Source organism: Strigops habroptila, chromosome 11, assembly GCF_004027225.2.
Source record: "Strigops habroptila isolate Jane chromosome 11, bStrHab1.2.pri, whole genome shotgun sequence".
In the NCBI taxonomy this organism is placed as follows: domain Eukaryota; kingdom Metazoa; phylum Chordata; class Aves; order Psittaciformes; family Psittacidae; genus Strigops; species Strigops habroptila.
In genome coordinates, this window is record NC_046360.1 from 25,422,707 (window position 1) to 25,449,944 (window position 27,238).

A 27,238-nucleotide genomic window follows, 5' to 3' on the forward strand; every position below is an offset into this window, starting at 1 on the left:
ACCCCACCGTGCCTCCTGACAGAACGGCCCGCTCCAGGCAAGTTCAGGATGAAACCCCCCGCAGGAGATGGCTCCCGCCGGGGCCGGAGCAAAGCCTCGCCGCCAGGACGGTGCTCCCGCCGCTCTTCTCAGCTACTTCCCGTATCCACCTCCCCGCTCCCAACGGGATCCCGCGGCCGCCGTTCCCCGCACGGCGCCAGGACCCCGGCGGGCAGCTGAAGCCCCTCACCGGCTCGGCAGAGCGCCCACCCGCCTGCCATTTCTTTCCTGCCTTCAGCCACACGCCCCTCTTCCCTGTCTTGTTCACTTTGCCAAAACCAACCAGGAAAAAAGGAAAAACAAAAGGCAAGCGGCCACTTCTCCGGACGGGGCAGAGCCAGGCTTCCGCCACTCCCCTCCCGCTACAGCGCGCCCACCTTTCTATCCCTCACCGCTCGATCACTCCTCCCGTCCCTCCGCACGGCCCCGTTCGTCCCCTCTGCAGCCAGGAGCGCCTCCGGGACAGCCGCGCACCGCAGCGGGACTTGAGCGGAGTCCCCCGGTTGCGAGACTCCATCCCCCACAAGGCCTCGCTGCGGCGGGCCCCGCAGTGTGCGAGGAGCCCATTGGCGCGGCTGCCGCTCTGCTGGAAACCTATCGGCTCCCGGCTCCTTGCGCGGGGCTGGCAACCGCAGTACACAGGGGAGAGAGGGCCGTGCGCGCCGGTCCGCGCGGCCCCTCAGCGTCCGCAGCCGCGCTCGGAGCTGGGCAGAGCCATGAACCTGGGGTAAGACGGGTCCGCAGGGAGGGGGGGACTCACGGGGCTGGCAGCGGGAGCCGCTACCACGGCCGGGGAGGGACGGCCTCGGACCCTCGTGGTCCAGGACCCTTCACGGCCTTCCCCTGCCCGGCTCTGACGGGAGCCCCGCGGCCCACCCGCGCTGCGGCTGAGGCGTTGGTGAGGGCGGCGATCTCCCTGACAAAGCCGGGGGGTAGCAGCCCCTTCCCGTGGGAGGGCGTTGGGGAGGGGTCTGCGAAGTGGTTCGGGGGTATGAGATGCTCGAAGCTCTGTGCCCCGGCGGGGTGAGCGGGACTCACAGCCCTCGGGCCCCGCCGGGCGCGCCCCCTCCAGCCAGGGACCCCCGCAGCGCCCCGGCGAGCGACGGGGGACGCGGCCGGCTCACGGGTGATCGCGCCAGAACCAAGCGCCTTCCCGCGTTCTGCCCCGCCGCCGCACAGCATCTGCAGAGGAGAGCCGGTGCTGGGCTCGGCTCGGCTGCCAGGTGCGAGTTGACCGCCTGGAGTTACAGCTTCAGGCACCTCTGTGCTGCCCTACGAGTTAGAACGCTGCGTACGAGCTTTAGATGGGTTAGAGTTTTTGTTCTGTTTTCATTTTTAATGAGAAACAGCTTGAAGATAAGCGTTGTTTTAAACGTTAATCTTCATATTAGATTTTCTCAAATTAATGCATGGAGGAAAGAGAAGCGTTTGGGTACTTCACATTCATACACCTAAAGCACTACCAGCTTGTTTTTCTTAAACCCTAACAATAGCATTTGTTCCACTTTAAAATGTGGGCTGTTTTGCATAGAAGCACAGTTAAAGACTGTTTGCAGAATACAGCCCCTCTGTGATCAGCACTGGCATTCAGGGAGACCTGTTTAGCATTTTTAGCATCTATGATTTTATTTGTAGCACACAGTTGATACTGCTGGATTATTAGGTTCTTGAGGCAGGCGTATTGCTGTGTATAAAAATACAGAGTGGCACCTTCAGCACGAAGATTTACTTTGCAACATGCAAATCCAAATTTTCTAGTATCAGTAATAAAAATACACCCTCTTCAAGAGCTATTGCTTTCTTTGTATTAAGTACCTTCTCACAAACATAGGAAGCTTGGGGGGGTATGAAAGACCATCTGGATGAACAGTAAATACAGCGTTATAATTATGTACAGTTATCCTTGTTACTCATGTAAAAATCTTACCATTATCAGACTACTTAATGTTTCAGATTCCCCTCTCTCTTATTTTGCAGTGATGGACTGAAGCTTGAAACTGAAGTGCTGGATGGAAAGCCTAGGCTAATTTTAGCTGCTTCTGGTATTTTTTTAATCATTTTATCTCAAGTAATCTTTAAAGCGTCTTGAAATTAAATCTAAGATCCAAGCAACATGAAGCACAGCTTTATTGAAATATTGTTCAGATTAGGAAGAATATATGTGCATTGCTAGTTACAAGTCCTCCTGCTCACCAGCTTGATACTGAACAGTAGGTTGAGCATGACCTTCTGTATACTCTTTCCACTGGTGAACAGCTGGCAGATAGTCTTAACTCTTTATAGCTTGTCTCTCCATTCATAAAAAGTTAAGTAATGTTACATATTGACTGGCATAACTTGATAATTTCTGTAACTATAGCACCTTACTTACCAAGGAAAAAGAGGCCTAATAACTCTGCTTCATTTACACAGAATTACATCCTTACAGTCACATTTCTGACTTCAAAGCAGCTTTGGGTATTTGGCATTTGGTGTTTATCGTTTCCAATAAGCAGTTTATTTAGGCCAGCTCTCGTTACTACCACCTGAGATAGACTTTTCCAGTATATGCTCTTAATAAAGCATTAATAAATTCTATTTTTGTGATTTGTCAGATGTATGTTTGTATACAAGCGCAAGTCCACTTTCCCTGACTGTTCTACATAGCAGTCGGGATACAGAAATATTCTGTTTAATGCCCCCTAAATTATATTTTCTGTATTTACCAGACAGATGTCTAATGAGGCATTGTGGCGTATTCTGAGTCACTCAGGAATACCAGTGTACTGGGAATCTTGCAACACCTCAAAAAGCAATGCTACAAATCGTCTTCAGCATCATTGGCTGGATAGGGCTGTAAGATAAAGCATTGCCTCTGACTTTGAACTAGCCTTAAACAAGCTTAACATGTTTATACAACTGATAGAAACAGCATTTCCTTGAGTTGAATCGTATAAAACAATTGCGTCACATTGCATTACTTTTGAATTAGTCTTAGGGGCTCAAGGTAGGGTTATTCTGCAGTAGCTTAAGGAGCTACTCATTGTTTCTCTGTTAAACGGGAAAAAACCCCCACAACAACAAACAAACAAAAAACCAAGAAAATAATGCTCAAGCAGCACTTTGGAGTTCCACATTATACATCTCCCCACTGTGATGGCAAAGACCCTGTTTATGTTTCTTTCTCCTTTCCATGGAGAAGTTAGGCTTGCGTAGCACATAGAATCCCACTACTTAGTTTCTGAATAGTCAGAAAGAAGCAAAAAGTGAGTTTTGCCTACTCCGATAAGGGCTGAATGCTTGAGAACCCAGTGACAAACATAGCCATAGAACTCTTTTGCTACTGAAACGTAATCGAGGTGGTTCAGGATTTAATGGCTGTCTCTGCAAGACAATTCAGCATACTCCCAAGTTTTAAAATGTTTATCTAGGTTGGAAACTATTAATAGTGTGGGTTTGCAGACTTTAAGAAGTTAGTGTTTTCCAGTGCCTTTAATAGGGAATGCAAAAAAAAAGTTATAGGTGCTATCACTGCAAAATGTGCAACAACCACTGCCAGAGCAGTAACTGCATAGTGCAGCTGAAAAAGCCTTGTTTCCAACAGATGTGTTCCACTAACATATCATCCCTGCTATTTTCTCACCCTTTTCCATTAGCCATATGTGCATAATTTCTTGAGTACCACATTCCGTCTATGAGTCAATATTATAATCTTTAGTAATAAGTATATCAAACATAGTACTTAATATTATTTTTGAGACCACTATACATATATGCATCCTCTAGGATTTGGGTTAAAAGACTGAGGAGTGTTTCAGGGCATAGGTAAGGGGAACAATAATGGATAGTGCGATAATGCAAGTATTGTTTCTTTAGGCTCTCAGTGATGGAGACAGATAACATCATGTAATAAGATGGGGTTGGATGCAGGGACTATCCTGGAAGGATGTGACACAGAAAGCAAACTGAAAAATCACAGTTAAAAATAAGCCATTACTACAGGGCCCTCTGAGAAACAGTGAATAGCAGGGGACGGTCAGACTGACACAATAATTTATTAGATCTATATAAAACTAAAAACAGGTACTGGAATATATCTTTTTTTCCCAACATACTTTTGAAGTGTGTATTCTGAAAAAAAAAAGTAAAATGATACAATTGAGGCAAATGTTACAGGGAAAGTACTCCCTCCCCCCCGCCTTACAAAAATCAGATTAATATAACTGGTTTACTAATCTATCAAGATTTTTTTTCAGAAGGAAGTTGTTCTTAACCACTTCTTTCATGTTTGTTTCCCAAAAGATAAATCAAAGCCTGCAGTGAAGGTAAGTGGAAAAACTACTTCTTTGGCTAAAGCATACAAATTAACTAGTTAATTTGTTAACACAGAAATTTGAGAACACATTTGAACTGTCTAAATGCTTGTGATCAATGATATTTATGAAAGATAAATATGTACTTAATGGATTCTTTCCAACTTGAGATATTCTGTGATTTCTCAGGTTCTTAATAGCTGTTAGAAACGATTAATTAAAAGTTCTGTGACTACTTTTATTTTTGCAGAATGTTTTAGCTTACTTAGCCAAGAAGTTACAGCAGCACAGGGAATCATGTAAATCAGAACTTCCAGACACCTTAAAGGGATTCTAATAAAACAGGGATCTGAAGCGCATTTAAGTTCCAATTTGGTCACATAGGTTGAATCTGTGTAAACTGGAATGCAGTGGGTTGGGCAGGGAAAGAAAGCAGAAAAAGATCTCAATACATAGGAGATAATTACAAGTGTACATCAAGGACCTTGGAAAGGATAAAACTAGTACAGGATAGAAGAATCGACATTGAGATAATACTGGCTGAATGGTGGAAGCACACGTGTTTGGAGCCAGGCTTCAGAAACACCAAAGAAAAGGAAAATTAATGTCTATTAATTATTTTAAATGTTATGCTACATAAAGATATTTATCATACTATCAATTTTAAATATTCAATTTTAGGTGCTTTATTCTCTTCCAAGGTATTCCTTGTACCCATGAAGATATTTCATTACTTTATACTGAGTTAGTTTCTATTGATGTAACAGAGAAAAAAAAAGTGACACTTACTTGACTTGTTGCTTCAATCTTGTTTGCATTTGTTATCCATGCAATTTTTTCAGCTTTATTTCCTTATTTAATTTATGGCCAAATCTTATTGCTTTAACAGATGGGTAACAAAGCCAGAGCATCTAAACAGACATTGAGAATGAGGCACACTGCACATGTACTGAGGTCAACACAAAATGCTTGTATCAAGCAGGAAAACTTAACAAAACCAAGGAGTGAATCAAGCTTATCAATGACAAAAGGTGAAAAACTGCAAGTTACTACACACTGCTCACATGAAGCCACATCTAAAGATCACTCTTTGATTTTCCAAAGAGGTAGCACAAACAGATATCCTGATTCAGAGAATCGTAATGTTCTTAAAAAAAGCAAACAGAAACCTCAAAACCCGTGTGTATCAACTGAAGACCTAAGAAGTTTGGTGTGTTTAACACAAGAACAGCTTCAGCAGATTTTGATGACTGTAAAAGAAGGAACTGGAAGCATCTCTGAGACTAATAATGAGAAGCAAGAGGAAATGGGTGAGATACCGATACTTAAGCTAGTTTCATGGAAACAGAGCAGAATATGAAAGCTTAGGGCTGCAGAGATGTTACTTGTATGTTTAATCTCAGACAAAATACTGTTTGCTATCATGAAATTGCCTGTTACTGTTAGGAACCAAGCATTTGATAATTTTAACAATAAAAACTAAGGATTGCTTGATTATGTATTTTATTGAAGAGCGAAACAGCAAGCAATTATGTCAATATTTCATGCAAAAAAGGGACCATTTTACATTAGGGAAAAAAAGAACATAGTAGAACTGCACTGTACCGTTACCATTAGGAGTTTGGGAAAACAACACAAACCAAAACAAAAAATACCTACCAAACAACCCAGTACCTCAAAAAGATAGACCCTTCTGGTTTTGCGAAGAGTTCAGGTCTTGCTGTATGTCTCAAGAGCAGTAGTGCCTTTGTCCTCTGGCCCAAAGATTTTTCTTTTTGCCTGTTGAATAGTTGTGGGTTTTTTCCCAGTTCTTGTACTTGGAAGCATAAGAACTAATGCATATCTTCCCATTTGTGGAGCAATGGGAGTGGTCAGCTTTTCGCCATAAGACACACTGCAATTAAGTAGAGCTCCAAAGGCCGAGCTTTTAACCAAGAATAAGTTACTGTAAGTCTAGCATTCTAAAAATACCCTGTGAAGTTGTAACTTAATGTGCCTTAAAATTACAAGCAGGCCTAGAATAGTTGTGTTAAATAGTGGAGAATTTGTAAGTTTCTCCTGTTCTTAAAGTATTTACTCAATGTTGAAGAAAGGTCAATGGTCATATTTATATATATGTTTTAATATATTAATATTCTACCACAGCTACTAATGAGGCATCAGAGGAAAACATTGTAACATTGCTCCAAAAAGCTTGTGAGGTTTCATCTGTTCCAGATGAAGCCAACTCTGATTCAAGCAGGAAACAAGAAGCAGATCCACAACCAGGACAGAAAGTTATGTATGTAGATATGCATTACTGACTACGAAACGTGTGTCTTTGATAGAGTGGTATTGTAGTTCTTAATCACAGTAAGAATCTTTATAAATACTAATTTAAAAGTTACCTTTAAAATTAACAGATTTTGAGGTAAAAATTTTTTTTTTCCCCTCCTTTTTTCTAGAAAGGATTCATGGAAACCTTCTGACATGTTTACTACCTTGGGTGAAAGAGAAAGGGAGAAAGCCTTGTTAGAATTTAGGAAGAACCAGTGGAAGAAGGAATTAGGTACTTACACAGAATATATTTCTGGTCAATTTATTACATTCAGGATGCCAAGAAACTTGCGTTTCTTATGCTCTTTTAAATTTACTTATGTCAATGCAGTTGCTACAAATTGGAAAGTACATAGTTTTATTAGTCTCCAAGACAGATTGTTTCTTGAATTTCATAATTTTATGCAAATATTATCTATAAATTCTTGCAGAAACGCTTCTTAACCGAGTAGTTATTATCACAAATAATATATTCAGTCATGCTTATTATTTTAGGAGTTACTTGCCACTGATTTTGTTACATTCAGCCAGTAGTTGATAGCCATTATTCTTAAATTCATTTAGTTTTTAGTGGGAAAAGCATCACCCTAATCTACAAGCATGACTGAATATATCAAATTGCAGTTTGAACATGAAACAGTTTTCAGTCCTGCCTCATCACCAACCAAGGGGAATCTCTGCAGAAAAACACTGAACACAGTCGTAAATTCTCTCTGACAAATGAAGCTGTTTGTGATTCACATGCAGGAGTGTTGTATTTTGAATTCAACTTGAGTGTAGACCATCTGGTTTCAGGGTTTGATTCTGCATTGTCAGTAGCTTTCATGTATAGCTCCATTGGTCTTAATAATATTACACTAGTCCAAGACTAGTACAATAAAATTGAGACAATTTACATACTTGGTTATTTGTTAGTTTTCCCTTTTTCACTGGGAAATAAAGCCTTCAGTGTATTGTAGTCTTCCCAGAGAGATTACTCAGTTACCTCTGTATCTCTGGGCAGAGACTCAACTGCAAAGTCATGGGGAGGCTGATTGGAGACTTACTCCTCTGTCCATTCCATTTTACAATCAAAATACAGACATGCACTGCTGGCTCTTTCTTTGTTTTCTTTTTATTTTAAGAAACTGGTAATGTCTGTATCAGGAACTCTTACCAGAGTTTGGTTTTTTGAAGATGAACAGGTAGCGCTGAAGAAGAAACTGAAAGAAGGCTTGGAAGAAGTGGGTAATTTCTGGGCAAAACCTGGCAATAATAAAATGCATAGAGAGAAAGTGGAACCAGCTGACCCAGATAAGGTAAGACTATCAGGAAACACAAAAGAGCACACAGTTTCCACACAGCACTGTTCCAGAACAGTTCAACTTTTAATTCATACAAGATTTTCTTCTCTGTATGAATCCAGTAGAATCCAGTCTCAGTGGTCACTTTAAACTCTTCCATGGCATGAATTCCTACAACTCCCTGTTTCACATTAATCCAGCTTGTAGCTTCACAAATTAAGGTATTTGTAGCATGAACAACCCAGTCGTGTCTTTCCAGGTTGATTCCTAACTGAACGGTATACATCTTTCTCGTTTTGTTTAGAGGAACAGTTTCAAAGGTAATTCCTGGTTGTGTATTTATATTATTCATGAGCTCTCACATATATTTGGTTGCTTAAATAATAATGAGTATAGCAATTTGACTTCTACTCTAACTTGCCTTTTAAAAAGTCAGCTGTCACTCTGAAAATGCTGTGTCAGATAAATATATTGTACTCAGATGAGACTTCTCCACTGAAATTGATTGCCATTGAACAGAAATTAGGGTTGTACCTGCTGTCAGTTTTTATAGCAAAAGCAATTGTTTTTCTTTTGTGGCATACTCAGCATTCATATAAAAGTTACTGCTCTGCCCCATAAGAATTTGTTTCAGTCTACAGAATTAAGAAATACTGGATATGAAATGCTTAGTTACAAGTTTTGGCTGAAGTTTTAATGAATAGTAACTTCTAGGAGTATAATTTACTTGTTTATTATATGTTAAAGGCTATTTAACACAAACAAAGCTAGTGAGCTGAGTAGGTCTTAAAGTAGTCACTTTATCTGCAGACAGTGTTTCCAGCTGACTCAGTTTTTACCACTGAGGAAAATTCTGTTCATACTACTAAAGTTCCACTGAATATTTCAGTTGCTCCAGCTGGGCAGTCTTCTGATCATGGTTCTTCTGACTTACCAGCTGTCAGTTGCACAGCATTTGTTTTCAGTATAAGATTTTAAATTGCATGCAGGTGTCTTTTTACTTATTGACAACAGATGTGTCTTCAGTAGATGTGAACTCTTCAGTACAAACCGGAAGATTTCAGTAGACCTCTTTGCTCTGTCTAAAGAATTGTGTCTGAATGAACGTTTATCAAAATATTGATGCTCTGAAGACTTTGCATTTTCAAGGCTGATGTGAGGAACAGTACTAGACGTGTGAGATTAAGGTTAATTAGCTTTTAAATATGCATTAAAGAAATAAGTGTGAACTTGTCAGAAATAGAAGACTAAAATATACTAATGGCAGAAATTCTAATTATATACTTGAATACTAATTCAAGAAATAGTTTTTGAGTTATTGCTAGTAGTCACTGATTGAAGAGTGTTTTTTGTTAGATAGCACTGAAAATTTTTAGTGCCAATCGAGTTTGTTAAATAACAGAGATATCCCCTAATAAGCAGAAAAGAATGAAGATGGTATCTAGAATTTACTCATGACAGATCACTACTAATTAGATCATGGTGGTGAATCTTCTTGGAACACAGACTGAGCAGTGAACCACAGGAAGAAGGAAGGGATTTTTATTCATGATATATAGAAGTAAGGTTTCTTTGGAGTGAGATCAAGTTAGATCAAGTTAGAATAATATTCAAAGACTGGCTTATTTGACATCTTTCTAACAACTGAAACATTTTTATGGAGCAGTCAGACACTTGCTACAGGTACAAACTTCCATTCATTTTTCTTTTTTTTTCATGCAAGAGAACAGCCCAGTTACGCCTAGCAACTGAGGGCAAAGATTTCTGCTAAGTCTTTATTATGTGGCTAGGTAAGGTACTGCATCTTTTGTACAAGGAAGAGACTAGACTATCGCTTATCTTATTTCAGGAAGCTGTGCCACAGGAACGACCTTTTAGTGCTTTGAAGCATGAGCAACAGAAGAAGTGGCTTGAAGAGTTGGACAAACAGAAGGAAGAAGCTAAGCTACGAAAAATAGAAGAAAAACTTGATTTATCAAAGGTACCTGTGGTTTAGAGGGACTTTTTGGAATAAGAGAAGCTCTTCTCCACATTTTTGTTCTAAGAAACAAAATGGTTCCCACCATTGAGCAAAAGCACTGGGATTTGGAAGGTGGTATAGAGACAGTGGCCACACACTTCGTAAAAGGAAATTTTTTGTAGATTACAGAAGGAGATGAGAAAAGAGAAGAAAAGTTACAGACGACTACGGTGTGTCACAGTGGTGTTCAAATCCTGTCTCTAGAAATAGTATTTTAATACACATACACTCTTACGAAACCTTTTTAAACGCTTCTCCAAAAAGTATTGAAGAAAATAGCCTTACCTTTTTAACCCTTTGGTTTTTCCAGGCAGTTGAATGTAGGTCTCTTATGCTGGATCTAGAAACAAACAGTGGCAAATATAATTACTTTGCAGGTAGAATACCTGAAGAGACTTTTAATATGTTCCTATTTCTACTAGTCGTAGTTTCAAGGTAAGCGGAATATTTTGCATTCTTACACAGGCTGACACTGACACACTCTGCCAAAGACTTCGTCTCTTGAAGTGAAGAAACGTGGTGAGATTGTACTAGTGCTAGAATCCAGATTTCCAAATTACTGTACGCAGCTTTAACCCCAGGATTGTATCTTTCACCATGCAGGAGATATAGAATATCTCATGATGTGAATACATTATTAGTGAACAAGAATCTTGGTTACCAAAACGTGATTGATACAAATGCTCATAGATTGTGGCCTTCCGAATTAAAAGGCTACAGTTTTTACTCTCAAATGAAGCATTTACAGCAATTACACATTACTAGAGAAATTCTTCACTAATTCCACAGTTTGTAATACTAGAAGAGAGCTTTCCTACCTGCCCTCCAAAAAACCCCCTTGTTGCCAAGGCAGGTTACATACCTACACACAAGTCTCTTCATTTCCTGAATTGTGGAAGAGATGAAATTTCCTTTGTAAATTGAGTTTGTTTAAACTGTGAAAGCAACACAGCTGTGAAAGGTTCCTTCATTAGCTGCCTTCGTTTTTAATTTCATAGGTGTGCTGTGGGAAGATGGTTGCAGTCACCAGTGAGTAACCTAATGGTAATCTTCTTTCCAGCCTGTTTTTGAAAGGAAGTTAACGTGCACTTAATCTCGTTTTTTCAACATCTTTTGTTTTTAGGTCTTGTGTTATACTCTCAACCCTTCTGCATACTGCACCACAGATGTGCATAAGAATAAAGTAAATTTTCCAACCACTCTGATCTGCTTAAACACTAGAGAGTATTCAAAGGGAACAAAACTCAGGGAACAGGAGGAAGAATAATCTGGATTCTTATTGTATGGACTATGATTTTCTTGCTTTTTTTTAAAATAGGTGTGAAACTTTTCTGACACAAGGGAATTTTTGTTTAAGGCCGCACAGGAAGTTTATTATATCAGACTATATTATTTTTTAACCTGCAGAATGCGAGTTTTGAGGCAGCCGTTCTCCAGTCCCTCCAGGGAAACTTCTTTTAGTCAAGAGAAGACAGTACCTATAGCAAAACCAAAGGCCCTTAGATAAAAATCTTTTACTAGTGATATATTAGAATGTTCCAGTGGCCAACACTGAACCAAAAAAATAAGTCTGGGTGGTAGAGAGACTTAAACCCACTATGTCACCTCTACAGAAGTTTTAGGTACATTGCTAGGGTACAGTGGTGGCTGCTGTGGGTGGAAGAGATTTTGAAAGAAAGCGTATTTTATAATAGGCCTGTCTAGCTAAAAATAGGAAGTTGGAGATTAATATCTCTGCCCAAAGCACATTAATTCTCCTACTGTCCAGAACTAAAATGGAGGGATAAATGTAGGACAGTGTAAGTGATGCCGCTTGCTCATCTTGCTAGAGAGAGAGTATGTACATAACAGGAGGAGAGCATGGCAGGGTGGGCAGGGTACTGATCTCTCAATGAAGCAGTTCCTAGTACTATTAGAAAAACTGTGGAGTGGAATAGTAATATAAATTGGAAAAAAACCCCAAAACCAACCTAGTACCAAAAAGCCTGAATCCATGTGACCTTTTTTATTAAAAAAAAAAATATTTTTGTTTCCTGAAAATACAGTAGCAATATGGTTTTGCTGTCCAAGTATACGAATCAGCAGTGTATTTTCTCATCTGGCTTGCATTTCGAGCAACAGAGACACTTCTGTTTTCTGATTTAGGGAATTAACTACTGTCTGTATTGTAGCTCCATAACAGAGCTTTTCAAATGTTCCTGTCCTACAAAAGGTGCATTGTCTGTTTTGTTACCATACTTTATAAAAACAGTGTAATTGAGCACTTTCCTTTTTCTTTGTTGCTTGGTATTTAGGCTGAAGAGCATGACAGATGGGCAATGCATTTTGATTCTTTAAAGAACCACCTTAATGCTAATGCACAACACCCCTTAAATGGAATGTACAAAAAGCAGCCTGAAAGTCTTTGCCTGTCACCTGACCCTAAGGAGCTGACTGCTGTTATTCACCCTTTTTCACCTGCAGCTTCAGACAATCTCATGCCTGTAAAAGCAGGAAATGCAGAAAAGGCTGCTAAAAGCAGTGCCTTGGAACACGGTCAGAAAGCCAGGTGAGTGAGCTTTGTCAGGATAGTTCCCAGCCAGAACATTTCTGATACCTCCTCAGAAATTTAAAAAGAAAAATTAATTAAATTCTTTAAATCTGATATTTGGGTCTTATTCATCTGGCTTTTGCTTTTTTCAGAGATATCTGATATGTCACTTTTGGAAAACACAAGTATTTCCATTGTTTAGTAATGAAATTTACTGCAAATAACTGTACTTTGTTCCTTAGTAAAATGAATTTCATAATTGTGAGTTAATATAATGGGATAACTTCAATATGAAAATATTACTTGAAAACTAACTGATTCTAATTAAGAAAGTCTTTACACTTATTTTCCGATGATTGAAAACTTTTACATGTTTCTTTGTTCATAGTTTCCTCCGTTCAATGACAGCTCTCCTGGACCCTGCACAGATTGAAGAGAGAGACAGGCGGCGGCAGAAGCAGTTAGAACATCAGGTAAACTTTTGTTTTAAAGTCTAACACTATTTTAATGAGAAGAAAGGATGAAAGATAGTGTTGTCTCATGAATAAGGCATGAGATTTAATACCAGAATCCAGTGAGGCACTCTTACACTTCAGATTACGTGTTTACAGTTGTTTCATGGTAATACATTCAGTTAGACTCTGCTGGTTTCTTTTAATATTTGTACAGAGATGATGGCATTTCTGTAACCAAATTCTTGCCTCAAACAAGGTGCAGTGCAGTCTTTAGAGCTCTGGTAAGTTTGTGTGCATTTTTCTTCAGTCTCTGCTGTCATCAGGAGAACTGATATTTACCAGTACCCACTCCATGAATCTTTAAATTTTTATCTACAGTCATTCACATTACATCTGTGGCACTCCAGCTGAACGTGTATCTGCATGGTGGTGTCTCAGTCTAGAGAAGTCTTAGTATAAATGTAACTAGCCTGTTATGGTCAAACTGTTACTCTGCTAGATCACAATATTAGCTTATAGTACCTAAGGTAAAAATCAGACCATCATTTCTCTAGAAGAAAAATAAAAGCATTTTGAAAACAAAAAAATAAAAAGGAAGAGGGCATCTACCTCCCTTGTGAGAAATCAAAAGCAACAAAGTGTTTGAAATAAATGGTCTTGATTTTTTGAATAAATAGCTTTTAATACCTTAATATTATATCTTCTATTTTTTTTTTCTAATGCTATTAGAAAGCAATAATGGCTCAGCTAGAAGAAAACCGAAAGAAGAAACAACTGGAGGAAGAGCAGAGAAAATGGGAAGAACAAGAGGAAGAACAGCGCTTAGCACGAGAAAAAGAACAAATGCAGAAACAGTTTGAAGAAGATATGCTGAAACAAAAACAAAAGGAGGTGGGGCTTTGCTTTTTCTTTAGTGCAGACAGTCTGATAATACAGGGGTTTGAGGAAAATGGTTCTTGTTCTTCACCGTCAAAATTGTGTCACCTCATTTTGAAAATGAAAATTACCAGAAATTTTAGACATTTGAAGCTGAAATCTGTTTCCTCAGTTACTAACAGCAGACAGGTTTAAGGTGAGTTTCTTTTTTTTTTTTTTTGGACAAGGGTCTTTTCAGGAAGAGAAATTATAAGAACTAGCAAAAATGGAATTGTCATTTTAAATAATGCAGAAACATGCATTTTAAAATGCAAATTTTAAATAAATAGAAAAACCTCAGAGTATGTGATCCAGTTATTGTTGTTGGTACTTCAGTGCTTTTAAGATGCTTCAGTACGATGAAGTTTCTCACTGGATGTGCTTTCACTCTGGATTAAAGACATTTCGGAATATATTTTGGAAAAGTAATTTTCCAGAATATATTCATGTTCTAGAGCTTTGTCCTTTATCTGTTGCAGAGCTTTACATACTCCTTTCCTATAAAAGCTAAACCAAAAGTTCTAAGCGCAAATTTTGCATTTGTCTACATTCTCACCTTAGTAGAAGGTTAAAAGCCTTGTCTGATGCTTTATTCGTCCTTTTGGCACGGTAGCAGCTATTCTTGTTTGTTTTGTATTTGGAACAGTAGCAGATTTCATGTCGTAAGACAAGGTGATTCCAAAACCACTCCCTTGTCTAAAACCTGCAGAAATACAGATCCCTGATTTCTCTGAGTTTTTATATGGAAACATACAGCATCTGCCTTTCGATTCTAGAACAAACTGGTAAAAAATTGGGAAAGTCGTCTTTCTCTGTAATAGCACAGCCCTTTGAAAACACATTATGCTAACGTGTTCTTTCCGCCTGCAAATGCAATAGGAAGTGGGGATGAGACAGCAATAGGGCTTTGGATAGGAGATTTTCCTTGTCCCAGTCTTCTGCACCTAGAACCTGCTGAGCCTGGAAACTGTCACCTTCATGTTTAGGGATGTTCTGCCTTTTTGTGCAAGTAGGAGGAGGGTGGGGTTTAAATTATTTTTACTTACACTTCTTTTATTTGGCACAGTGATCTACAAAGTCAGAGGTGCCTGAAATCAGACGGCATTTAGGAAAAGATGAAGTTACTAGAAAGGAGATAAATATCCAAATAACTTTGAGGATTTAGGTGCTCGTTTTTTAGTGCTAGGATTGAACATCTTTCATTAGCACAGCAGAGATTCTGAATTTATAGTCATGAAAGTTCTGTGTTACATATTGCATCTACTCAACTAGTTTTGGTTTTGTTTATTTGTTTAAAAAAAAGCTTTACTCAAAATAAGAAGATACATAACCCTTGAGGATTATATGGGGAGTAAATAATCCTATTAATTTTATTCTCAAAATAAATGATCACATATTTACCACTTTTTTTTTTAAAGGAACTTGTGACTCTTAAAACAAATGAGCTCTATCAGACAATGCAGAAAGCTCAAGAATTAGCACAGAGATTAAAACAAGAGCAGCGCATTCAAGACTTGGCTCAGAAGGGACATGACATTTCAAAACTTCAGAAGAATCTTAGTGCTGGCAAGTACAAGTCGTTTCATATTCAGTTTGCTTGTTCCTTTGGTGTTTGTGTGGAAGCTGTTTGTGGGTTTGCTTTTGTTGGGTTTTTTTTTTCCCTGTCTGTGTTTGGGTCAGAAATTGCGCCTTTTCTTCATGAACCAAATTTCATTTCAGTTTACTTACTTTCCAGGCAAATGCCAGTTTTAACTGATATGCAGAACATTGTATTTCAGTAAGAATCAAATGCTGTATTGCATAAAGGAAGAAATATGAGATACAACCAGGAATACATAGGGAATATTCAGTCCTATATGCTGTCAATTAGATTTCCAGTGAAAAAGGGACAATATTAGGATCTGAACCAGAGTTCTCCGTCTTCCTTTGAGTTCTAAACCACAACAGTCTGATAACTTGATAGCAGGGTTTAAATGGAACATACATGACTAAATTGAACAATTCTATTTACCTCTTTTTAGGTGGTACAGAATATGAAAATTGTAATACGGGCATTTCACATCAAAGTAATAATTTTTCTGATGACATTAAGAGTCACATTGATCAGCAGGCTTCTCCTCGGAAGGACACTGCTGTGCAGACAGGTATGCAGCCTTTAAATTTAATTACTCTGATGCACCTCAAGAAAGACAGTAGAACAGTATATTTGTCAAACTGGGCCACATCACTGTCATTCAGAATGGAATAAAACTAGAAGAAATACTTGGACAGACTCAGACATGTTGGTGTATTACAGCGTATCATTGTAGTCTTCTAAATAAATTATAGGTCTATAAAGTTGTTACTTACCAGTTACAGAGTCGAATCATGCAGTGTGAAATACAGTGTTGACTTAGAGTCGTGGTCACAAGCCCTGTAGGACTAAATTTATTAAGGCAGTTAAACATGGTTTTGTAGTCTTCAGTGTGAATGTTCACATGTTTGGTATGGAGCAGGGCTGGGTTCCTCGTGAATCCTTGAAAATATTGGCAGAAGCATCATGAGCAATTCTGAGTTACAAAACCATTAGAAAATGAGGGCTTACAATCAAACGTTTAGAAAAGCTTTCTACAATGCTTGCTAAATACCCTGACAATTGCAGGTCCATCTAGGTGGAATACTTTACAGTCTTTATCGTGTACCACACCCTTAAAAACCCAGCTCAAACTTGGTCAGCATTTATTAATGTTGTAGGTGAGGTGTGAATGAGCACATGCAGTGCTAACTTACAGTCACTTTACGCCTTGTATTTAGAAATGCAAGTTTATCACACAGTTTATCATGTGTGAACTGGAAGCTTTAGTTCTATTTGCTTAAGCAACAATATTTTGGGTTTTGGCAGTTCTGGTAGAAATTTTACTGTGAAGTTGGAGAGTTTACAGATTAAATAATGCTTCTGTGTATGTAAAGAAAGCTGGATTATTAGTAATTTAACAATGGAACAAACTACTTCCATTAGAAGACAAAGACTGTGAAAGTCAGTTATTCCCAGTAGTGCTCTGAATATGACCTAACCATTGGCATACTGAAAAACTAACCAGAAGCTGTGTTTGGTCTTTACCTTTGGGTACAATGATGGAAATAGAATTCTCCATTTTAAAATAATGGAGTTTAATTTTACATAGATTTTGCTTTACACTGACTTGATTTTATTCTCCAATTTACTTTTTCCCCTCCCTCATTGAGTTTGCTTCTACTGGTCCTATCTATCTTCCACATCAAAAAGAGTAAAAAACATTATAAAGCTGTTAACAACCAATTTTTGAATAAAATCAATAATGAAAGATTCATACACATGCAAAAGTCAAACAAATTATTTGAATAGCTTAGACTTGGAGTTAAAATCTAATTTCTTTAAATTTTTTTTTTGTAGATTACTTCAATACTTCAGCATTCACTGAGTCAGCTGAGGACAGAACTGCATGTTGTGGATCGCCTGATATTTCTATAGAATATAAAGAAACCTCGAACAGCAAAAAATACCAGAAGGAAATGCAGTGTATAGATAAAAATAAAATTTCAGGAAGAGAGACTGGTGGCATTTACAGTGATCTGTATGAACAATATGCAAGAAAAGAAAGACAAACTAAACCTTCAGAAAAACACAACAGAAGACCTGACTGGAACATAAACAAGCCTGGGAAAAGATACATTCCAGCATCAGAAAGATACCCTAAACAGCTACAAAAACAAAGGCAAGAAAGCAAAGTAAGACGACAAATGGAGCTGCTTCAGTTGGTGGAAAGAAACAACCCATGGAATCTCTGCCCAAAAAGGGGTTGTTATTCAGACAGGTCTCCTTCACCTCACGGAGAAATAAATACAAACACTAAGGGACACAGACGCAGAAAGGTAACTATGTGGGCTTTTACAGCAGCGATGGGTATTTTTAAGACTCATGTACCATATGGTTTTGCCTGGATGGGAATTCAGTTCTGTAACTCAAGCACTGAGAATTTCCTATCACTATCCTTTGTGTGAAGAATGGTATTACAGCGTTGGTTCCTTCGTCATGATCAGAAGAATGTATTCAGGTTTTGTGACTTTGTTTTTACTGTTATTTCAGTCTTCCAAAATGTTGATTCATTTATTTGTTACCATTGATTCATTATGTAAACGGGGAGCTTGTTTGAAAGCAGTCTGCAGATAGAGTTACCTCTTTAAGAGAATTTTTACTTCTGCAAAGAATATGCATTACTGAGGATGTAACTCTGTTGTCTTAGATATGCATCCTTCTTAGTGGAGTCATTTCTTAGCCATTTGCAGTAAGCACGTCGGTATAGCTTGTGTCTGGGGGACCCCCCCCCCAGTTTTAATTTAAAGAAAATATTCTAGAATATATTCATGCCTTTTCTCGCTCTCCCTGCCCCTTACTTGCTCACTCTCTATATGTATCTATACATATGTGTGCATAAGCACCTCACTTTCTCACACCTTCCAACAGAAAAAATCTGACCCCTTCAGTTCTATTTAACCATTTGTTTACTGTGGCTACACACATGTATTTTAGAATCTGTATTTAAAAAAACTATGTGAAGGTCCAGAACTGTTCCCATAGATGGCTTTAAAGATCTGTTGATCTGTTAAACTGAGTTGGATGGTTTATTTGAGGTTAGTGGTCAATCTAAGTTCTGTGCTTACATGATTGAAAGGTAAATGTTCCAGAATTTTGTACCTAAGAAATAAGGCAAGGAATTTTAAGCAGATTTTTACAATTAAGCATTGTCTGATACCGTAAGTATCATGGGATACATTAACGTATTTCATTTAAATAGATTTCAATTCTAGACACTCACGTATCTAGAACCACCACCTTTCCTTTAATTGGCATGATCTCGGGCTGAACCTTTCAGGCTTACAAATGCAGCTTTCCAAGGTAATTGGAAAATATATAGAGCATTTTTGATAGTGCTTAGAGCTGCCATAGACACAGAAAATTGGTGCCAATCCTCCTGTCATTTGTTTAATTCAGTTCCTAGACACTACGAGTCTCTTTAACACAAGTCTTTGATAAATACCTTTCTCCTGAAACCAGTCAAACAGTCATTTTGGAATTTCAGAAAAAACTTGTCCTGAAAAGTGAAAGCTTTTAATATAGAAGCCATGGAGCTTTTTGTTTTACTGTTTACTTTGGTTTCTTCCTAGGAAGAACAATTACATAAGAATCATGTGAATGAAGAAAGGTATGTCAATACCCTGCATCACTTATATGTATAACTACACTAACAGTGAAATACACAGGCTTTTCCTTCCTCATCTGCATTTTTAATAATAATTTAGGTGCACCTAATTGTCTACTATTAAAAAAGATGCAAGACCAGACAAACTGCAGGTATGAAAGCAGAGTAAATGAGCAAAAGTCCAGTCCTCTGGTGATTCTCTGTCTCTACCTATTTGAGAAAATTAATCACTTTACTCATGTATTGTTTGGGGGTTTTGTAACTGAAAATTGGAAAATATATAGAGCATTTTTGATAGTGCTTAAAGCTGCCATAGACACTACATGAAACTATGTATTGTTTCATACAGGTCTGAATCACCACCTGCTCCAGGAGTTAAGAACAGATTACACCAAGTGCAACAAAACCAGGCACAGGTTTCTAATTTCTTGGCGCATAACAACAGTAGTAGAAAAGAGAAAAATACCAAGCCAGATCCCCAGCAGAGGAGCTCCCCTCCTCCCATTACAGAAGCTGGAAGACCTCCCTCTTCACAGTTTATTCCGTATGTTCGAACAAATGAAGTATATTATCTTGATCCAGATGCACCAGTGACTAGACCTTCAACACATGACCCACAGTATCGACAGTTCAATGGTACTGAAATGTATTGTGAACCGATTCATGTAGAAGAGAAGCAGTGTTACAGTGATCTAGCTCTGAGTGCTGCAGTTTATTCTGTTGGGTATTTGTTTGTACTGAATTTTGCAGTAGCCTGTGTGTGTCACAGCACTGTACAGGAAGCCTGTGCAACTAGATGATGCTCTGTATTTAAAACACAAAAACAAACCAGAAAAAGTTACAAAAAAAAAAAATCAAAAAAGCAACAATATTTCTTACCCTTTAATCTGCCTTTTTTGTCTGTTTAGCTTTAATGAGGTACTTGTACATTGATTTAGGTTCAGGAATCTAAGTGTTGTTTGACTTAAAAATAGTGCTTATAATCTGAGAGCAGCCAAAACCTGATTTTCACAAGCTGTGACAATCTACTGCTTCAGAATTAAACAAAAAATGATAAAGAGTATTGCTAACTGATTTCATCTACATTTACTTTCAGATTCTTGCCAAACGCCACGGCAGATTTTTAGCTCTGATCATGTTAGAGATCCTCTCCTAAATCCTGATGCAGTTAGAAAGAGACAACAAGCAATTCTCAAAGGATTGTCGGAATTACGCCAGGTAAGCAAAAAGTGACTGGATAAATATGTATGTAGTATACAGTAAAGTCAAAATGAATGTTGCAAACTATTACATAGTTAGAAGCATTAGCCTTTAATTCATTTTTTCATCATGTATGATTTAAGGTTTGGGCCCTGTCCTTTACTTTTGTTCCCTCTCCCTAATTTTGCTTTTCATGCAATACTTCCACATTTGGAGTGTCATCCAGAGAGACCGTGGACTCCTTAGTCCTTAGATGAGCTATGAAGCAGAGAAGTATCTGAGAAAACTTGAAGCCAAGAGGAATGGCTTTATTTAGTCTTCAGGTTTTGATCGTTAGGGTTGCTTACAAAAACAATGTTTCAATTTCAAGGGGAAAAAGAATCGTGTTTTAACGAAACACTAGAACTCTTGTTAATGAACATTCAGTTCTGTGTTTCATGGGTGAGCCAGTCATGGCAGAGCAGTGAGGTGATGCTCCTGGGTCAGTCCTGGAAAAATACTGTAATTAGCAAATTTGAAGTGTGAACACTCAGAAGATCCTTCCAAGATGGCCATTTGTTAACATGTAAAAGTAAAATTCAGGATTTGTCAATCAGCCAGATTTAGCAAGTGAATAAAAAGTGAAATCTAGTTTAATAATATACACACCCAAGCTCCTGAGAGAAAAGCCTGTTTATGTTTGTATACACTGTTCTGTTTGTAGTAAGGTACTAGTAATGATTAGATGTACAGGATTGCCAGAAGGATTTTAAATATAAAACTGTCTTTAAGAATCTGTGTTGCAGTAGATTAGGAAAGCACAAAAGATGGTAACTGTGAAGTTATGTATTTTCTTGATTGGAGTCAGAATGCCAGGAAAAACACTCAGGCATCTCATTATTAAAACATGAGTGAATTCGATACTCTACCCGCTGGCAACAAGATGTGGCCCATGGCAGATCCAAGCCGTGGATCTGGCTAATCACTGAACAGTTTCCTTTTATGCGTCTCAATGGCCTGACAGGGGCCTGCAAGACAAAGAAAACACATTCACTTTCAGGTTTGCATTTTGTTCTTGTAGAACACTAAAGATAAACATGTATCAGTATCGTCCCTGGTTTTTAAAAGGCTTGGTACTAAAAGTATTTTATTAGCAGCAGCGCTAGTAAAATCAAAATGAAGAGAAGACAATTTGACAGACTTAAGTGCAACAAAACTACCAGTAGTTTATGCTATTAATTACCTGCTGTGGTTTAGAAAGACAGAAGTTCTGTCACGCATACATCGTGCTGCAGGAGTAGATAAGTTCCTTGTGCAAACAAAAAGGGTCAGGGCTTTTTCCAAGTTTTAAGAGAAGTTGCAACCCAGGCACACTGAAAGGTTGCCAGTTTCTAATGTCTTCCAAATGGGTTCCACTGGGTCTGGTTTTCCCCAATGCTCCTTAACATTTTTGATAAATATCTGCAACTGTTCAGTATTTCGTATTCAGGCTTCATTTCTCAGTGGTATTTTGGTTAAGAGTGAGGTGGCGCCACCTTCAAAGCACAGTTTAATCCTTGCACTTGCTGAGGTGAGCAAGAGCCATGGATATTAAAGAGGTTTAAGGTGATAATATCCATGTGGCAAACTTAAGAGGCAGGCACTTAGGGACATTTTTGATGCACAGTGTATATTCAGGTCTTAACAGTAGCTAAGATTAATCTTTCAGTGGGCCTTGGCTCAGGGAGAGAGTTAACTGAAAACATATTGAGTTCTTTTTTAAACGTCCTACCAGCTGCAGGATGCATGTGTAACCTCATCGGCTGCTGAACTTGGGTGCACACTCCTACAGATGGCACCTGTTTTGCATCAGTTACTTCACCGAGAAAGGAAGAGTCATGCACTATTCTGTAGGAAATAAATTTTAAGTAAAGAGCAGAGATTACTTTTCTATTTCAGAAGATAACCTAATGGTGTTTTTTAAATTTATATATACATACATATATTGGATTGATAGTTTCAGAATATATGAATATTCACACCATAGTTGGCCATTCCTGAGCCTTCTTTTGTCTGGGGGAATTCACAGTGTATTTGATCAGTCTTTAGCCTCTGAAATACTCACCCAGCTGGAGTGACAGGTGGGTAATTGGGCTGTTCATTAACACTCTAGCTGCAGTGGCTGACCCGTGGAGACACCAGTGGAAACAGAGGGCAGGTGGAGGGCCTGCTTCTGCCAAAGGGAGGGCGATGCTCTCACTGCATTTGTTACAAGCAGGCAAGACTCTTCCTGTGTTTCAGGGGAAAGCAGTAATAGGAACTGTTATTTTCCTCCCTGAAATTGAAAGAGTCAGTGGAATAAGCCTAAGTTTAGTCACCCAGTAAAGTGAATTGTTTGTGAAAAAGAAGGGTCAAAGATTAGGAAAAAGGACAAAGCCCCCAGCTACAGTCAGTACATACCAGAGCATTTCAATTTTACTAAGGCAACGAAACCACTTGTCAGCAGATTGTAGCCCACAACTCTGTGATAGACTTTGTTCCACTTTTCAGTGTTACTTGTTTCTCACCTCAGCTGTGGGTTGAGTTAGGGCAATTTATTGCATGACTTCATTTTGTAACATGCTGTAACAAGCTAAATGCAAAAACCACTCCATACCAAGAGTAATAATTGACAAAGGGACTGCAGAAGTCACTGACCCATTGGCAGAAATAGCAGATACTGTTGATTGATTAGCTAAAAAGCAATTCATCAAGTGTCTGAAAATAGGCAGCTGCTTATTTTGGAAGGATGCAAAGAGAAGTGTAACAGGCTGCTTTGCTACCTAGAGCCAGCTCTGCAGGACCTCTCCCCTCTGTGCCACCGGGAACACCGTGTCTGGATTGCTGCAGTACCTGCTGCTGGCTTGCACCCCATAGCCCTTTGCCTTGAGACACGTCTTGTAACTTGCAGGAAAAAGACCTTTGTAACTTTTCCTTTTTTTAAAAAAACAAACTGCCTTGGGATCAAATGGCTTCTGACAGGTCTAAGATAATGTGAGCCCAGTAATTACAGTAAAAAGACTTCATTTTAACTGTGAATACATACGTGATGTAGTTGTCTTGTTACTTAAAGGATATACTTCCAGGAACGTTCTTTATTACAGGTTTTCTCCAGCGTTTAGTACTTAGGAGAGCCATTAACAAAGCAGGAACCTTTTACCTTTTGAAAGTAAATGTGTTTATCCTAAACAGTCTGACACTGCTCTAGCTCAAATGGCAGTGCCAACCTTTAGCTTAGACTATAATTTATGTTAAGACTAAAAGCTGGTACCAGAACAGGCTGGAACGCTATAGCTGTAGTGACAATGCACAGAGGAGTGAGCGAGTTGAATTTAATACAGTTGAAAAGCCACCCCTGGACACTGGACTGGCTCCTACTTCTGGCACACATCAAGTCTTTTGTAGAAGATGGGAAATCTCGAGTTCTCTCTCTACTGAATGTGTTGTACTTACTGCTTTGATTTGTCTATTTAAGAAGCATTAAGCTTTCACAAATAAATTGTTTTAACAATATGAAACAGTGACACTTTACTGCTTTGGGCTGCATGAGGAAGACAGAACATTCACATTAATACTCTATTTCAGGGCCTCCTGCAGAAGCAGAAGGAGTTGGAGACTGCTCTGATGCCCACTATGGCTCCGGAAGAGAACTTTATTTCACCATTTTGACAGGTACTTAGGAATGTTCTGGATTCTTAAAATGCCAATGCACAGCACTTTGTCTGCTACTGTAATTAATTGTGAACCATCTTCTCTTCTTTACAAAAGGTTTAAATTATGTGAATTTTGATAATTACAGTGTCATGTTGCTTTTCATATTGAAGATACATTAAACTAATGATGGTGTGTCTGTTTAGAATGGCCTTAATGCTGTCTGAAGATACGTGTGCATTTAATATAAACTACCAAAACGGTTTTTTTTTCAGAATGTGCTGGATGCATTTTAATAAATAAAAATATTAAGCTGTATTCTGAATGGCTTGGGTAGGACTGGGTTGGTATTTTGAACTGCATGAAACAGCTCATACTTAACTATTCAGGCATGTTTTAGGCTTAGACAGCGTGTATTAATTCCAGTAATGCCAGGATTTAAGCCCACAGAAGTGCTGACTATAAGCTTTTCCCCCTTCTTAATTAAACCAGGATAACAGCACTTAACATTGCAGTGGGCTGGGCCCAAGGCAGTGGAACTCAGTTTAAGGAAGTTTTCTTACAAACAGGGGCTGCAGGGATCAGTATTTAGTGCTTCCAGTGGGAACTGTTCACTTCAGATGAGTTTGGCTTTTAGTCTTCACAGGATAACCTGGGGGAAACCTCCCTCTCTTCCAGATCTCTGCGTAGCCTGAGTTCATGGTAGTGGTTCTGTGACCTAATGTGGCAAATGCCACAGACTCTCCAGCCTGAGGCTCCTCCCTGCAGCGGCTGTTGGTAGCCACAGCCTGAACCTGAAGGCACCTCACAGCAGTGAAGGGAAGAGAGGCTCTCAGGGCTGTGCCCCATCATGCAGGTGGTGGGACTCTGCGCTGGACGCTGCAGGTGGACAGCAGTGCTTCACAAGAGCTGCTGAGATCTAGTGATACAGGGGAGGTTTTTCTTTGAAAAGGGATTATGTATTTGCTATGGCTGGTGGGAGGGTGACAACTGCTACACCAGCCTAGGGGTGGCTTGTTCTTGATTTAAACAAATAAATCAAACAAACAACTGCTCATAGAAGTAAAGATATTTAAGGACAAGTCTATGGGGTTTGTTTTTTAAAAGCTACCCTTTTTTAACCAATACTATTTGTCCTAACTAATGAGTTCAGAGTCATGTAGTTTCTATCACTGTCATCTGGTATTAATCCATACATCCTTATAAACGCACTAAAATAAATTACAAACAGGAAAAAAACCCAACCAAACCAACCTGGGACTCTGCACAACTTGAAGGCAAGAGCAGTGACTGTAGGAGCAGAGGATGAGTACACACAAAGCCAGCAGTGTGAGAACAAGGGCCCACTTGAGACTCCACATTTACAGCCAGCAGCTGCCGTTTTCCAGAAGCCGACTCGGAAGATGAGGTATGAAACAAGACAACTGAGAAACACTGGGAAAAATATGTTGTAACACAGCAGATATGAAATTAAAAAGAGTAAGAAACTGATAAAAACTCTGTACTTACACCACAGTGCCAGTTTAAAGAACACAAAAACTGAGGAAGGTCCCAGTAATCATTATGCTGAAGGGGGAGAGGATGGAGGTTTCTCAAATACAAACTGAACTATCACAGTCATTAAACCACATCTGTCCTTCTCTCGGTACAGAAATTACAGTGGTGAGATCACTCCGATGGTGCTGCAGTAAGCACAGAGCAGCCAAGGGAGACATGAGGACAATCGCTATTCCTGAAATAAAGTTTAGGTGTCTTTCTCACAGGCTTTGAAATGAATATAAAGACCACAAACAACGCAATGTGTTAGCAAGTCCCTTGTGCATTAAGAGTTTATTTTATTTTGTAATGGAACTGCACCATTGGTTACTCTGATTGAGGTATTTAGCCAAGATCCAGCCTCTAATCATTAAACTAACTACACTGACTTACAGTCATGTAAAAACATTCGTACAAAATTTGTGTCAAATAAATACATAAGTTTTGATATTTATGAAAGAAATGTGATTGGATACTCTTACAGTAAAAAAAAACAAACCTCGCTGTTTCACATATTTTAGGCAAACATTCAGTTTTACAATTAAACAGACCCTCAAAAACTGAAGCCCAGGTACAGGTCAAATACAAATGTAGAAACTTAAAAGTGCCAACAAAGAAGATAATTCAAGTACAATAATGTTAGAAAATATATATATTTATTTCAATCTTCAGATGCTTCCAACAGGTACAGGCCCGCAGGCTTTAAATAAGACAAGAAAACATTTGAGATCAAGAACAAGAAACATTTTGTTCCAGAATAAAATAGAAATTGTTAATCCACCATTTTAGAAACAGAAAAGTCCACAGCAACTTACAAAAAGAGACTTGGGAGTTTATTTCTGGTTTGAGTATGACCTGGACGAATCACAACTTGCATCCCAGCCACCAGGTGATGACGACTTTCCTGTATCCACACTTTGACTGTACGCAGAGAGAAAATAGTTGCCCCCTTCTTGGTTTTGATTTGCAGAGGAGATTGGGTATGTTCCCAGAAAAGTCTGATGAGTGAGAACGTTGAAGTGGCTGAACTGGTGGGACATGTTTAATTGTCTGCTGTAAACTTGGAAGTTACTGAAAGGAGCTTGTTCAGCTGAATTGTGGTTTTCTCCTTCAGTAGAGCATGTTGTAGAAACTGGAGTCATTGGCTGTATCTCTTCCAAGTCAATTTTAGAAGTCTTTTCCAACAGGGCAGTTGGTGCTGCAGGAGGTAACTCCGTAACTGCCAAGCTGCTTTCTTTGGAATCTGAGCTCTTGGCCTCTGCCTGTACAGTTTCCACATGAGCATCACTGCAGATTTCTATTTGTGCTGTCTCATCCCCTGAATCCAGAGACATGTCCTCCTCATCCTTTTCATCGCTTTCTACAAGAACTACATTAGAAGAAAGAGAAAGTCCTATTCTATTGAAATACACACTTTTGTTAGAAAAGCTATACACTACTCACAGTGTTACGCTTCAGGTCTGTAAGTCCAATATCACTTAAGTCTTGGTCTTCTGCCACTCTTGTTCATTTACTCAACACACACACTTAACCCTCTGTGTGACTGTCCAGTTATTCCGATGCTAAAGCTTCTGCGTATTGTGTTCATGTTTAGTGTTGGGAAATCCCAACTCCCAGCTCCAAGGGGGTTAATGTCAAACCAGCATCTAAAGTTACACAGCAGGTGAGTATTTGATCAGTCAGTTAAAGGAGTACAGTTACCAACAGCTCAGTTTCAAGTCCATCCCTCTCCTGAGAACAGAGGTTACACCACTTTGTCTACTCTCTCAAGCACCTTGCTAGCCT

At 38.9% G+C, this 27,238-nt stretch overlaps 2 protein-coding genes across 10 annotated transcripts in view; one reads left to right on the plus strand and one right to left on the minus strand.

Annotated features, from left to right (window-relative positions):
- The first annotated feature begins 651 nt into the window (after window positions 1–651).
- Window positions 652–25,907, plus strand: CCDC66 (coiled-coil domain containing 66). 5 transcript variants are annotated; one of them, XR_003993639.1, is made up of 20 exons: window positions 652–766; window positions 2,017–2,081; window positions 4,321–4,343; window positions 5,221–5,641; window positions 6,477–6,612; window positions 6,776–6,879; window positions 7,824–7,945; window positions 9,780–9,911; window positions 12,245–12,498; window positions 12,869–12,953; window positions 13,665–13,826; window positions 15,269–15,416; window positions 15,872–15,994; window positions 17,263–17,741; window positions 19,035–19,072; window positions 19,419–19,705; window positions 20,166–20,287; window positions 23,852–23,938; window positions 24,596–25,325; window positions 25,569–25,907. XR_003993639.1 is itself a non-coding variant. In XM_030500556.1 (19 exons), exons 1-18 carry the CDS (start codon window positions 756–758, stop codon window positions 23,933–23,935), a joined length of 2,796 nt encoding a protein of 931 aa, XP_030356416.1. In that variant the 5' UTR covers window positions 652–755; the 3' UTR covers window positions 23,936–23,938; window positions 24,596–25,907. The 5 variants fall into 5 exon arrangements, 4 of the variants coding, with proteins under 4 accessions (XP_030356416.1, XP_030356417.1, XP_030356419.1 ...); XM_030500556.1 differs by having other exon boundaries at window positions 24,596–25,907; XM_030500557.1 differs by having other exon boundaries at window positions 25,149–25,907.
- The window catches only part of TASOR (transcription activation suppressor), a 30,927-nt gene continuing 29,419 nt past the window's right edge, over window positions 25,731–27,238 (minus strand). For 2 of the 5 annotated variants that reach the window (XM_030500553.1, XM_030500550.1), the window contains exon 23: window positions 25,731–26,822. In XM_030500553.1, the coding sequence (XP_030356413.1) occupies window positions 26,287–26,822 (536 nt within the window). In that variant the 3' untranslated portion in view covers window positions 25,731–26,286. Of the gene's footprint in view, window positions 27,100–27,238 lie in introns of all 5 variants that reach the window. The other 3 variants (XM_030500555.1, XM_030500554.1, XM_030500551.1) reach the window with 2 other exon arrangements.